The sequence below is a fragment of the Oenanthe melanoleuca genome, chromosome 3 (assembly GCF_029582105.1).
Source record: "Oenanthe melanoleuca isolate GR-GAL-2019-014 chromosome 3, OMel1.0, whole genome shotgun sequence".
Taxonomy (NCBI): Eukaryota; Metazoa; Chordata; class Aves; order Passeriformes; family Muscicapidae; genus Oenanthe; species Oenanthe melanoleuca.
In genome coordinates this window covers 97,675,631-97,690,781 of record NC_079336.1, presented here as the reverse complement: position 1 = coordinate 97,690,781, position 15,151 = coordinate 97,675,631, and the positions used below count along the sequence as shown (strand labels likewise).

The window sequence follows — 15,151 nt, the reverse complement described above, 5'->3', positions numbered from 1 at the left end:
CTTCCTTTTGTGGGATTCTAAACACTCAGGGCTTTCTCCAGAGTGTGGTGTATCTATCTCTAATGTCACATCTTGTATATCCATAAAATCTGTAGAGATATGTATTGTTCCAGGCTGCCTGCCTCACAATTCCTTGTGAGCAGATTTTTCTCCCTGTTTTTCCTGGTGTAAGGAGTTCTCCCCTGTTACTGCGCAGAAAAGGAGATCTGCTCCTTCCTGGTGCTGTGTGTGTGGGGCAGCCTGGTGCCTGTGATCATGGCATTCAGCTCTTTCTCAGCCATTTGCTGAAGTGGCTTCACGTGCAATCAGGACTTGTTGAGTAAAGAAGCTCACTCCATGGGATAGTGTCTGAGGGGGAAAAGGCAGCTTTGGGATCTAACAGGATGAGTCAGGAAAGGAGCAGGAGGGGACCTGTCAGAGAGACAAATGGGCTTGCTGGAGCCACAGTGGGTGAGTGGGAGAACTGGGAATAAGCTGTGCATCTCTGGAGACACGTCCTGGTGCTGGGCTGCTAAACTGCATTTTGATTGAGTGTTTCTCTTCTGACTGCCCCTTCCCCAGCCCCATGGTCAGTGGATGCTTTAGCTTGGTGTTTATTTTATTCTTCCTTCCTCGTTACAAGAAGGGAAAGGAAAACCATCTTATGATTCTCAGGCTGCATCTTGGAAGCATCTGCCAGTTGATTTAGAAAAGGAGGTTTTCCTTCTGTGTTCCTGCTTTAAATGGAACATTTTCCCCTATGCTGCAAGTGCCTCACCCTTTGCCTTCAGCTCAGGTGTGAGTTCCAGAATTCCTGGCTTGGACCAAGGCACGACCCTTTCCCCATCAAAAAGCAGATCTATTGAGGATTAAACTTTCCACATCAGATCCCTTCTGTTTTAACAATGCCAAGTCTTTAACCCAACCATATATTTATTATTTTAGGGGTCCTTGTTTCTGAGCACTCATTAATGTTCTACCTTCCTCTGTGCTTCCCACTGGAGCTTCCATCTCCACTGCTCACTTGGCCACCCTCCTGCAGCAGCTCTGGCCTTCTGTTTTGTACACAGCTAATCTGGCAGGCCAGCAGGGCTTTTGGAGGAAAAGCAGCATCCCTCTGGACCTTGAGAGTCCTTTGGCAGAGTTCACTTTCCCCTCTCTTCCAGACTTGAGTCCTGGACATTTGCTGACTCTAATCCAGGGAGCATCCTTTCTTCCCCAGTGCACCTGGCACATGCAGAGTGGAAGGATGTTTGCTCCATATCTTCCATCCAGTTGCTTCCCTCTGGAATATTTTTTTGCATGTAAATCAGACATCATCCAGCAGTATTTTAGAGAAGAGAAATTTTAGCCTAAGGATAAAGAGGCAGGTTCATTTGATCACGTCAGCATTTGGGAGTATAATCATGTCAGTCCAATTTGCTCCTCTGCCTGATAACTTCAGCCAGTTTCAGCAAAATTTGACAGTACATTAGAAGTCTGAGAGATCTGACATTCCTTCCATGCAAACAAGCAGCTTGAGACAGCAGGAATAATCCCAGTGCAATGGTATTTGGGCACCAGAGAATCCAGAGGGAAGCAAAGGCTTGCAGAGCACACATGGAGGTGGGAAGCATCACTGCTTTGCTCCTTGGTTTTCATTCCAAGGCCCCAGGGTGAATGGTGGGTTAGGACAAAGCTGGCTGCCTGGCTTTGTGGCAGAGAGACTGTTGGGGTGGTCATACTGTAGTAGAGCAGAAGTGTCCCAGCCAAGCCTCTAGCTTTGCAGGAGTTCTCTCCAGCCATAGCTCCTGCATCTCCTGCGTGATCCCCTGAGTGGCCAGGTGCAGCACTCCAGGTATGTACCCTCTGCAAAGCCAGAGCACAACAGGGACACTTTCTTGGGACCCTAAAAACAGGTTTAAGAAGGAAATTCCATTTAAACATGCAGGAATGCATGAGTGTTTGAAGTTCCAGCTTGCTGAGACCACTGTCTCGTGGCAAGACCTTGGGAATGCAGGATTTAGACTGAATTTCCACTTCCAGGCAGAGACACTGAAGGGGAAGGATACTCAGACATACAGAAGACCTGCAGCTTTTTCATCTGAGGGACTGGAAACAAAGCATAGCCCTTCTGAAATTCCTTACTGGGGTAATTTCTGTCATATTTGGGCCCTGAAGAAAAACCAGTGTGGGTTTTGGCAGTAGTTCCTTGTTTTCCCTTAAGCAGCTGCCAGAAAATAACTTAAGAATAGAATAACTTTTATTTCCATTGTTTTTTCTCTGCTGTTTAGCTTCAGCCTTGGTTGCCACAGCAGTATGGGAATGGCTGGAGCTGGTGGCAGCCTCTCTGCATTTGCTGCACAAGCAGCAGGGAGGTGGCCCCCCCTCAAATCTGACAGAGGAGGCTGTGAAAGTGCAAACCTTCTGTGCATGATCAGCCAGATCAGCATTCTTCTGCCTTGCTTCAGCCCCCCCCCCACAAGCCAGTCCTCAAAGGGGAGTTTGGGAATATTGATTTTTCCTCCTTGCAGTATGAGGGAGTGCTTCTTCTGCAGACAGTTTTCTCTTGGAGAAGAGGCATTTCCTATTCTTAAATGAACAGGGGACTGGGCTTTTCCTTATACAATTAAGATGACTCCAGCTGAGATTCTTTTTCTGGTCTTTGCCAAAACCTTAAATTATCTCTTCCCTTACTGTGAGTTTTGAATGTTTTGCTGCCCTTGTTTTCCCTGAACTTGCACATTTTCATATATCCCAAGGAAATGTATTCCATTGCCTCTTGCAGGAAATGCCACTTGTCTAATGAGAGGGCTGCTTGACTGATTTCTGCCCTAATTTGACAGATCAAGGACACATTTTTCTTAAGCTTTTGTTTCAAATTTCAAAATCTTCTGGACTTCTTTGCTTGTAGTTAAAAGTCATGATAAGAAATGGAGTAGGCTGGTGATTACCAGAGGAGTGGAATCAGTTAAATCTTCATTTCCAGAGCTGTAGACTGATGGGAAATGTGTGAAACAGCAGTGGGTAGTCCAAATTCAGATTCAGGAAAAGAAAGGGTTTGTCAGAAAGCTCATTTGGCTGAACTAGATACACATCACAGCTGGAAATTCTGGAAGAAGAAGTGCAAGTGTTTGAGTAAAAAAATGTTGCTGGTGAGCTCAAAGTCCTGGAAAAGGTGTGAAGAATTCCAGATGCTTCTGCTGAGGCTCAGGAGGTGATATGTGCATGGCACCTCCCTGCCATGGAGCAGACAGGAAAGGACAGAAACCACAAATTGAGCTATCAAACAATTGAGAAGCAACTAGAAAGCAACAGGACAGCTGGAGCAAGGGGATGTTGATGTAAGCCTGTTCCCAAGCTCACTTGCCCTGGGATGACTGGGGGATGGATTCCATAGATGGGTGCCTGGTGTAACCCCAAACGAACATCACCTTTCCTGTGGGTTTGGCTTGCAGGAGCACTGCAGGGTGTGGGCAGGGGCACAGGGCCAGGCTCACTCAGCAGCCTCTGGCACATGGGGAGAGAGCAAGGATCCTTCAGGTAAGCAGAGAAGTGCAGTGGGAGGAGCAAGGTGTGCGTGAGCCGCGGGGATCTCACTCTCTCCAAACCACTCAGCAGCGCTGGATAAAAACCACCCCTGGTTCTGTAGGCTCACTTTCTGAGGTTGATAGATGCCTGTTAGAAAATGTGGCAGGGTTGCCAGGAACATTCTTGTTATTTAGGTTAATTAATAGCTCTCTGCTTTGCCCAGCAGTGGGAGCTGGGCTAGATACCAGGCCAGCAATGTGGCTGGTTAAACCCAGGTTGAGAACTGTTAACCTGGAGTGAAATTCCAGTGTTTTGGTGCAGTGACCCTGCCAGGGGAACTTGGTGCTCTCTCTGCACAAGGGGTTGCCATGCTGGCTTGGCCCACATAGGAACAGCATGATGTGTGTGGCTCTTACATTGGTAAAGCTGCTGTAAATAATTACCATACATTTTTTTAATTATCCCTAATAGCATCTTTTATTCCCCTAAATGACCTCCAAGGAGGAGCCTTGCAGATAGTCTGAAGAAAGAAGCCCCAAACACCTCTCTGCCCTCAGTAAATTAGACACAGAGGCCTTTGGAACACTCTGCTGGTTTTATGGAGGATGAAGTTGTAACTGAGAAGCGGCATCTGCACTTTAGGTTAAATTCAGACATTTTCCATGCTAAAATAATTCCATCTTCTTCATTTGCTTCCTTTTCCTGTAGATCCCTTGCCAACTAATACATTTTATACTGACAGTTTTTACAGATATTGGCCCTGGCCAAACAAAATTCCTGACCAAAATCCAGACAGGAATTTATTGTATCTCCTTCCTAGCCAGCTGCTGTTCATTTGGGATAGCAGGGAAGGCAGCTTTAAATATGGATTTTAGTTTTAGTAGACAGAGTGGGTGTAGGGATTTTTTGCACTTTATAATAATGCAGATGCAGGTTAGCTGTTACATGTGAGTGGATGCACAGGAATGACTGAAGCAGAGCAGGCTGGTCCATCTCTGAAGTTTACCCTAAATGTGGGTTCATGACATTTTTTATCTTCAGTTATGCAGACAGTCCCAAAATCAGTCTTCATGCCCTGGAGCAATCCAAATCCCCCATTTCTTTGGGCAGTCTGATGAGAATATTGTATTTACCATGTAGTGGTATGTACATAGGAATGTAATGGTCCTGCTGTGCATCCATACCCTTACAGCACATTCATCCTAAAGAAATCTTCCAGTACCTTTCAGACAAAATTATCATCGTGGCTGTAGCCTTTTTTATGGTGTCAGCAATCAGTAGGGAAGGAAAATGTGCTGTTTGTGTGAGCTGGTAGTGGCATGAAAAGGATCTCCTGGCTGGTGGTGCAAAATGACACCAGTCTTTCAGCATTCCCGCATTTTTAAAATTGTAGTGCTGCTTGTCACATTAGCAGTACCCACTTCTCTTGCAAATTGGGTTCATTATAATCTAACTGGAAGGATGGGAGCATTAAGAAGCCCAACCTTCCCTAGAAGGATGTTCCCTCCACACAGTAGCTCCTGGGGAAGTCCCTTGAGAGACTCCACTGAGTCATCTCCTGATGATGCTGCAGGTGATGCTGTGTGAGGTCATATAAAAATGCCCAAAAGGTAGTGATTAAGTTCCCCAAGAGAAGGCTGAGAAACCAAGAAGTGTGGTCCTAGTTGAGGATTGGAGAGATGGCTTTACTCCCTGTAGCCTTCCTTTGTAATGTTAGGTTTATGTCTCGCAAAAATAATGTTTAAAAAGTATTTGGGGTCTTAGTGACTGTGACTGGGGTCTGCCATGGAGACAGCTGCACCAGAGCCTGTGCTGGGCTGTCTCCTTGTCTGACCTGCCTCAGTGCTAAGTCGTGTCCAGCCTGTGTTAGTGTGCCATGATGCATTGATACAGACCAACTTTTCAGCACCTGAGGCTCTGGTTTTGAGATTACTGACTTGTTTTCTTCACCAAGAGGGGGTATCAGGGAAGAAATCAGGCACTTGTGTGTGTCCTTGTTTATTTTCCCCCACTGTGAAGCATTAATTGGTGACCGAATGCAAAATTTCCTGTTGTTTCTTACAGGACTCATATAAGAGTTAGAAAATGTCATGATATAATAGTGCAAGGGATGGCAAAGGTCACGTGGAAGTGGAACACTGTGAAATGCTGTTAGGTTTTAAGGATGCTCCTCTAATGACACTCCTTCTTTGGCAAAATAGGGAGTAGGCAAAGTTATCTTTCATGTAATGGTCTGACTTGGCATTTACAGCTTGCATGCCATTGTTTAGCAGCTCAGCAGTTTAGGATTATGGAGGTATAAGCAGAGAGGAATATTGCTGTTGAAATTGTGAGATGCTTTGATAAACTTCCTTCTTTTACAGATTCGGTTAAACAGCAGAGGACTTATCTATTCTGTTGGTCTCCTGCTGGCATCAGTTTTTGTCACAGTATGTATATAGCCTTTTGTTCTTTTCTTCCAAAAGAGGGATGTTTATAGACATTTTCTTCACCTGCTCCTTTCTCACCTCCAGCTGAAACAGTGGTGCAAAGTCTGTTGTTACAGGATAGGGGTGCTCCCTGCTGCTGAAAGCTTCCCAAGGCCTTGATCTGGCTCTTTGCAGGAGCTGTCACTCCCATGGGATGGCACTCCTGCCTGTGTGTTTCCAGAGCCATTAGTAACCATCAGGTATCTCTGTGCTAGAGCTGAGGCAGGTCCCTTGAGGCATGATGAGATCCCTTGTCCTGTGAGACAAGCAGACAAAATGCTGAGCCAGTGGCTTGGCCCTCTCTAGGATCCCTCTGAAATACAGCACAGTCCAGGAAAAACAGTGCCTGAATGTTTCTGTTGAAATCAGTTCTTGGTGTTCCCTGACCTTTCCCAGAAATGATAGGAGAGAAATGATGTGACATCTTCCAAATCTTGAGATGGGGGCATCCTGTGCAATGCACACCAACACAATTCCCACATACACAAGACTTTAATCTTTGGTGGGAGCAAACCATGCAAAGTCTATCAGTCTTAGACTGTGTGGCTGTAGATTGAGATGCAGAGGAGCACATGAAGCATTTTGAGTTTAAAAACTAAAAAAAAAAGGAACCTGGCCTTTAAATCCATTTCTGATTGAATTAAATGGGATGGTTCTTGCCAAAATGAAATTCACTGCAGGACCTAAGGTGAGGTGATGTAAGTCAGGGTGGCTTCTGTGACTGCTGCTCTGATTTACTCGAGCTGTGGTTTTCAGCTCAGTTGGTGCAGTTTGTGATTGCTTATCATCAGTAAGGGGACAGCCCTCTTTTGTCTCCTGTAGCTGAGGAGGGGATTTACCACTTTATTCAAAATGTTCCTGCTGTGGTGGCTTACTCTGTGTTTATTGTAGGTTTTTGGTGTCCACATGAACAAATGGAAACTGGATAAGAAGCTAGGGTGTGTGTGCCTTTCCCTTTACGGCATCTTCCTGTGTTTCTCCATCATGACAGAATTCAATGTTTTCACCTTTGTGAACTTGCCCATGTGCAGAGATCACTGATGCAGGTGGCAGCTGTGGGCAGGAGCCTCCTCTTTACCTGTGCAATACGAGCCACGGCCCGCGGCCCCTGGATGCAGAGCACCGCCGGGTGGTGTCCCAAAAATCTCCTGCTCACTGCTCATAGGACCCGTGGCCCCACCCTCTCCCTGGCCCCCACCTCCTGGAACAATCCTGCATCCATGTGAAGAGTGGTTTTCAACATCCCTGTGATTTCCTAGCTCAGTCTTTGACAGTGTGACTGGGACTCAAGATGAACTGGCTGCTAACTGGCATTAAGCCAGTCAAAACTGGTCTGCTACAATTCCTTCTTTTTTTAAGTTATTTGATGGAAGACTAATTAATTTATGACTTAAGACTATTGCTACAATGCAGAAGAGGGTACGTCGTATGGAGGTTGACTTCAAGGAGAATCGTGAGAATTTTTTTTTTTGTTGTGGACGGTGTTTTTTGTTTGTTTTTAGCTTTTAGTTTTGGGTTTGCAGGGGTTTTTTGTTTGGGGGTGGGGGTGTTGTTTTTGTTCTTGTTTTGTTTTTTTTTTTTTTTTTTTACTTGCCAGAGATCAACGTTCTCTCTTGCATCTTCTCCTCCTGTAACAATCCAAAGGCCACAGGGCAGTGTAAAATGGAAATGCAATCCAAGGTACTCAGCATAAGAATGGATAAAAGAAGATTGTCAAGGCAAAAACTGATGACTTTTTACTATAAACAGTTAACCTTGTACAGGTTTGTTAAAGAATGCAAGCTAAATGTGGATTCAAAGGGTAAACACTGCTACCATTTTACTATGAATGTTGGAGTTTTATGACTACAGTGTTTGCTATTTCCAAGCAATAGTTTGATCGCCAGCCCAGGAGGGCTTACCAAGCAGGTGTCCTGGTTTTTAATGGTCTGCACGTGGAAGTGGAAGGTCAGAACTTCCTCTGCTTCATCAGATTTCTTCTTTTGGGGGGATTCAGTAGTTCATGTCTTACTCGTTCCGCGGAGGACATAAGTACATGTGAAAACTTTTGTAAATGAGTTACAGACACTGGTTTCTTTAAGAGGAAGGAGGCATATTTTGCACAGACGTAGTTACCGAAGTCATAATCTGCCATTCTTTAAAGAATACACTGGACCTGGTGAGATATTTGTCATCTTAAGCAGTTGAACTTACCTGATAAAAGATCATGTGTGTTCATCACCCCTCCTTTCGGGAGAGAGGAAGACACAGAGGTGGCACATTTTAAAACGTGGAATATCTTCAATGCAGACTCGCTCACGGATCTTAAGTTATTGTGAAAGTTTAGCTATTCATTGTTCCAATATCCCTGCTAGATTTTGTATAATTCTGTATTAATATGCAGGCAGATTCCACCCCGAGAAACACCATCACTGCTTCATTTGTATGTATTGATACTGTGGGTTCTGGCCACTGCGGCTCTTGTATTTACTTTAAGCACTGATCACTTCTGATCCATTTGGTATGTTTTTTCCTCTTGTATATGTTCTGCTATGAAATGTATTAAGAGACTACCAGCTAGATGAATGTTTTTGTCTATGGTACGAACAGTGGCAAATAATAGTAAAGGTACAGCAAACCCAATGTAGCAGAAAGAAAGGAAAAAATCCCGAAACACCAAACCCTAAACTATAGCAGGAAAAGAAAGAGCTCCAGTTTAAAAGAAAAAAGAAGAGAACTATGTTCTGTTCACAGACGAAAACCCAATTTTTATTTCATTTGCACTTTTGGAATTGATTTTTTCAATCTGATTCTCTTTGGGCAAAATGTTGTAAGTGAAAAGATTTACACCCTGTGGTTTTCCTTCAGCTCAGCAGCTGTTTTTCTTTGTCTGTTACACCAAACACATGGAGGCACTGGCAGCTCTGGCACTGTGCGTGGCAGCCAAACCCTGTGGAAGAAGCCACATCCCACTGGCCTCGCTCGGGGAACAACGTGTGTGCTGGTGGATCCCTGGCAAGAAAGAGGAAGGGTCCAGGGACAGACAGTGTAGAGAGAGTGGATGGCATGCCTGCATCACCAGTTTTCATCCTGGGAAGCAATTGTGTTGCTGCTTGTTGAGCTCTGCAGCTGAGGTTTGAGCAGCCTTCTGGTACCTGTGCCCACGGGACATCCTGTTGCTTTAGGAAGCCCACTGTACCTTCCTGTTGTTGGGTTTTTGTTCCTTCTGTTGTTGTTGTTAATGAGATGAATAATAATAATAACAACCACTAAAATGCCTAAAATACTTCCTTTAATCAAATGATGCTTGCAACGATGTGTCACTACAGCCACCCCACAAACACGCAGCTCCACTTCATAGCAAGATGCAGTTGCTCCTAAGCAGAGTGTGTCCTTGTTGATAAGGGGAAGGAAAAAAAGAAGTTTCATATCAGGGCCTATTATTTCTTCTATTTTGAATATTTATACTGCTGCTCCAATGGAGCCAGTTGGATCTATTTCTGCGAAATAGCCATTACCTATCCCATGGCACAAAAACTGCACGAGTATTTTTTAGGAACTTTTCCTACTGGTGTGCATTAAATACTGTAGTAATTGTAGCTTTGTGTTGTGTGTAAAACCTGAAATACCTTGCTTTGATACTTGTGTGTGTTGCCAGAATGTTCTGCAAGCAGCTGTGTTGTAAGCAGAAGCAAAGAGTCCCTGGAGCTGCCATCCCCTGTGCCGCAGATGGCTCGATAAACACGTCCTGGAGCAGTGCTTCCTGCCAGGGGGGCTGCTGGGGGGAAGGAGGGAGCTGAGGGGCTCTGAGCTCTGCTGGGGCTGGGGGCTGCAGGGAGCCATGGGGGAAGCTGGGCTGCCTTGGGTATTTTCAGCGTGGCTGTGATTTCATTTGCAGTTTGAAAGCAAGGGTCACCTTGGCGTGCGAGGCTGCTCTGGCTCTTGGACCAGTCGACTGTTTTTGTTTCCATTCCTTGCAATTCCAGATGATCTTCAATGAGTGTTTCAAAGGGAGATTAAAGAGGCTTTTCCTCCATGGAGAGGCTTCACTGCAGTTCTGACTTTGACTTAAATATGTGATCCTTGGCTTGCTTCAGATCTGCTTGACATGGATGGCCTTCCTTTGACAGTGGTTCAAAGGCAGAGTGATAGGAGAGGGTGTGATAAGAGATGGTCTTAAGACATGCTGGGAAAACTGCTTTTGTCCTGACCAAAGGTGAATTTTTTACTTGCCTTTTATTCCCCTTTTTTTTTTCAATTTTTGTTTTTCATGTGCTGCACTTTTTAGTAGACTTTTTCTGTGATAATAACACCAATATGAAATGTGTGCATGAGAGATTTTCACTTGCATAATTTGTTGGTTTTGCTGTGATGCCACTTGCATGCTTAGTTTCCAGCTCTCTGTCCTCAGCTGTGTCACTGAAATCAGTGGATTAGCTTTGGATTTGTGGTGTGGTGCTCATGGAGAATGAGTGCAGGACTGGTTTTTTTTCTTGACAAAACAAAGCAGCTAGAATGGCAGTCAAGTTTTAGAAAAAACAACATTCAAGGCAGGTGGAGCAACCTGAAGGTAACACTTAATAAATGCCCTGCTGTCAGAACAGTGATTTTTATATTTTTTTTCCAAATGATACTTGTGAGATAAAATGTACATTCATATTGTTGCAAAACCTTTTAGAAAACCATAGCTTTCTGCTGATTGACAAATGTTTCTTATATTAAGATTTTTTGGAAACCCTAATCCTTCCAATTGAAGTTCACAGAGATGCAATAGTGTGAGGTTTATTTGTTTCAAAGTTACACTACTGGGGCTTTAAACTTGTTTTAAAATATATTTTAAAAATCAATCTCATTGGACCATGCTTACCTGAATTTAGTTCTGCCTTGTACTTACAAAGTTTCACTTGGTCAGCAGGCACTGCAAGTTAGTGTAAAGGAGACTTAAATCCAGGTAAGAATGTCCCTTTTAAGTTGGTACAACTTTACCTGAATCAGTTTAAAGCCATGGTTTTAAGAAAAGCAGTGGAAGTTTGAATATTTTAAAGACCTCAGCCACTTCAGGTTCAAGGAGCTGCAGAGTTCTGAGTGTGCTGAATGCATGTACCAAGCAGAATTCAAGGCTTAGTTTCAGGAAGAGAGTTTTCAGTATTCAGGGAGTCGAGTGAAATCTGACCTTTGTGAAATCAGGGGCAGAGCCCCTGTGACTGTTGTAGGGTCAGTGATGGGTTTGTAGCAATGAGTCCTGGAAAGGGATGGGGACACTGTGGGTTTTTGGGTGAGTGGCTTTTTTATTTTCTTACCTGAAGAGATAAATGACTATTAATTAATAAGACCAAGCACCTTTAAGGGAATTTACATGAATACTCTGTTAGCACTTAGTGGCCTCAAATCTGAAGCACAGTTCCCAAAAGCATTTACTTCTGCCCAAACTGGTTGCACTTGTCTGGCTGAATCTGCAGAATCAAGCTCTGGTGAGGACTTGATCCCTGCCTTTTGCAGTTCACTTTGTTTCTGGGAAAGCAATAGGGTAAGAAATGGCAGTCTGTTTCGTTGTGCCCTGGGGATCTAAACTGGCTATGAAATTGAGTATTTTCTGGCCTGAAACAGTCTGACATCTAGGCCAAGTTATCCAAGTTTGGGTAGAAGCACCTAATTTCAGGAAGGCTTCTAAAAAAAGCACAGATTGTTTAAAGCAATCTTTTAAAATGTATTTATCTAGCAAAAATGGCTTTATTGTGGTATTTTTTAATAAGACTTACAGAAGGAGTTTGAAATCTTCCACACCAGAACACCCTGACAGAAATCATGTCAGTGTAATCTTTGTCTGCCAGGTAGGATTTGAGCAGTGCCAAAAGCCAACATGATAATTTCACAGCAGCCATTCAACAGAATGTTTTATTGCCAGCTGAGGTGAAACACAGCCCTGTGTGCCTGACCCTGAGGATGTTTGTGGCTGGTTCCAGAGTTCCAGACCTGCTCCAGTGCTCAGCTTTGCCAGCTGATGTTTTCCAGTGGCCTGCCTGACAAGCAGTGCCAGACCTTGTTTCACAGAGGAGCCGTGCCTGCTGCTGAACTTGTTGTCCTATCAGGAGAGGAGAGGGCTGCTGGGGCACTGGTTACTGCTGCCAGCCTGGGATGACATTTGCTGCTTTTTCAGAGCAGGAGCATGTGTTTCCCTGAGGAGCAAGTCTTTCCTTAGCTCTGGTCAGGGTTGCTTTTGGCTGATAAATGCCGAGGGAACGAGGGCTCCCTTCACTTCACGTGTGTAGAGGCAGATGCTGTGTCACAGGAGGACTTTGCATGGAGCCTGTGTCAATGTTGGGACATTCTGTGAAATCTCTCCCAGGAGCAGACATCCCTGTACACCCAGCAGCCACCCACTTGCTTCCTTATTTTATCTTGCTCCCTTCTTCTATCTTGCTCTTTGTGTTTCCAGGATTGAGAATTTTGCTTTCACTTTCTCACAAGCTGCATCCCTCTGGCTTGGAAGGCTGGCTCACGTCCTGTTTCCTGCAGCACAGAATTAGTGCACTGGGCTAGCACACACAGTGTGCAGGTTTTGATCCAGTAGGCTGGTGGGAGAGAATGCAAGGAGATCCTTGCTTGGCACACCAGCCCCCGAGCACCTGACTCCAAACAGCACAACTGGGAAGTGCCCCAAGCCCCCGGGATCATCAGGCACTGCACAGGACCTCAGGACACTTCTCATGTGTTCAGAGACTCCCTCAGGGGAATTCTGCACCCTGTGCAAAGACATGCATTATACAATAAATAGTTGATCTAATTAAGGGATTCTAGATCTGACCTGGGCTTTTTACACTTGTTATACTATGGGAGTTCTACTGAGGGGCTCGGTCGCAAGTTCATATAACTCATTGACAGGTTTTCAGTGGTTTGGGGTTTTTTAAATGTATGAACATGGGTTTGTATTCAAGCAAAATACAGTATTTATACATATATATACACTTTACCTAGTAAAGTATTTGTGTTAACTGTTGTTAAATTGAAGCCATGTGGTAACCAGCTGTTTTCTGCATAGGAATAAATTCTTACCATGGCAAGTGCTAGGATGTTATAGATGTGTGAGTATTTTGGACAGTCTTACACATACCTGTTTATGAACTCAAGCAAAGTTTTTAGTTGTTTTAGCAAGGTATTGTGAGTGGTGCTTGGCAGTTTCCTATCTGTAATACATTGTGTACATTCAGTAATATTTCTAATTATTGCTAGTCATTTGAAATTCCAGTTCTATTGCTGAATATAAAGTCAGCTTCAGGGGGAAAAAAAGAGCATGTGTGAGACATTGAGGAGGTCAGAAAGTTCTGCACTGCAGTATTTATGCATTTTATTTATTTATTTATCAAACACAGAATGCTGAGCCCCTGGTTCAAGAAAACACTTCCCCATGCTGGCAGAAGATTTAGGAACCTTATTTCAGGCCCCTCCTAAAGCTAATGCCAGGTTTCCCTGGATCAGGTGCCAAGCAGACTAAGCTATTTAAAGCATTGTTCCATCCTTTTAAGTGCCCTCAAAAAGGGATGAGACCTTCTCAAATGGTTCTTTTAACTTCTATTAGTAGAGAAGCTGAGAAATGCTGGGAGATCCAAAGATGGTTCTGCAGCTAATCTCTAAGAGTAGAAATAGGTAAATAGTAAATACTCCTTGCACTTTTAATACTTGCAATATTACTGTCACAAGGTACCAGTTGCAATAACCAAAATTCTCATTTCATAAGCTACCCACAAATAGATTTTTTTGTTACTGTTTCTTAGAGGGTTTTTTTTGTCCCCACTTTTCAGTTCCCCAGTTCTTTCAACAGTAAGTGATTGGCTCTGGTTAAATGTGAAGATACCCCTAGGCCAGGTGTCATGTGCCAGCTAATGCTGGGGGCAAGCTGACATTTATTGTCCCAGCTTTATGGCAGGGCTGCTCCCATTTACAGCAGGCAAGCACCTCCCACCCTGCAGCCCTCCCACCACTCACAAGCACAACACTGCCCTATTCCCACCACACTGGTTTGGTTTCTGGGGCTCAGCAGATCTCCAGTGTAGAACAATCTATCACATCATTACTATCAGTGTGGATACAGTAGGGCTCACAAAAGCAACAGTGGAGTCCTTTTACAGACAGTGTACTGGAGGGAACTTTATTTTGCCAGCTTTTAAAGACACTGGGGGGGATTTTAGATGAGAAAGGAAAAAAAATGGAAGATAAAGGCTGATTGCACAAAGTACAGCCTCAGTTTCTCCTGAAGGTGTGTATAATGTTCAAGTTTTGCATAGAGTGAGCACCCATATGCTGTCAAACATGGAGTTCAGCTGAGCTGTTCATCCTTGGTTCTAAGAAACAAGAACAACCTTTTTCTCTCATGTTTCTCACTGCTGAGTCAGGACCTCTAAGTGTAGCATGCCTTTCTCTGTCATGGAACTGCCTTGTGAAATTGCTTGTAGGTGAAGTGAGCAAGCAGAGATTGAGCCACAACAGGTTTTTGAAAGAAGCCAAAGTAAGATTTTTGTGTAGTGACTTCGTCCTGATCATTTTTTTTTTTAATGGGTACCAGAAGCAAAGGACACAAAGTGGGAATCTGTAATCATACAGCACCAGTGGAGAGCAAGTGCAGGCAAAAATAATATAGCATCACAAAAAGTTGTCTGTAATTCAGATACTGGCAAGTTTCACAGGGGTCACATTTACATGATGATTTTCCTGGATGCTACTTGATCTTTGCAACCCTTCATCTTTGCTCAGGAAAGGTGAGAAGTGCTTTGTCCCTTTCTGAGGGAGAAGGGAGAGAGATGCCTAACCCAACATCTGCAGCTCTTACCCTGGCTGCAGAGGTGTGCCAGTCTGTGTACCTGAGAGCTCACTGTGCAGTGAACTTTGCAGTGCATTGGAGATTTAGGGATAAATTTTAGTTAGTGCTCCCTTGAGGAGCAGTGTGACTGACCTCACTGTCCCCCTGGAAAACTGGGAATCCCTACTATGCAGGCAGTATTTGTGTGAGATTACTAATGGCATGTTACCTTCATCCTTGCATCAGATCTTTGCTTTCAAGACCGAAACCCTACTAGGAAGATGTTTGTAACTCTTTGGGGGATTTGGGTTTGGTTTGGGTTTTTTTTTATTTTGTTTTGGGTTTTGGTTGGTTGGTTTTGTTTTTGTTTTTTGTCTGTCAAAGTCCTGTGCAATACAAACCCTCCTGGCAAGGTCTGGCG

The 15,151-nt window shown here is 44.1% G+C and overlaps 1 protein-coding gene across 2 annotated transcripts in view; it reads left to right on the top strand.

The window, feature by feature from the left end:
• Positions 1-15,098, top strand: part of SLC24A3 (solute carrier family 24 member 3) — a 68,172-nt gene extending 53,074 nt beyond the window's left edge. For both annotated transcript variants that reach the window (XM_056486839.1, XM_056486838.1), the window contains exons 15-16: positions 5,853-5,918; positions 6,849-15,098. In XM_056486839.1, the coding sequence (XP_056342814.1) occupies positions 5,853-5,918; positions 6,849-6,998 (216 nt within the window). In that variant the 3' untranslated portion in view covers positions 6,999-15,098. The remainder of the gene's footprint in view (positions 1-5,852; positions 5,919-6,848) is intronic.
• The last annotated feature ends 53 nt before the right edge of the window (positions 15,099-15,151 follow it).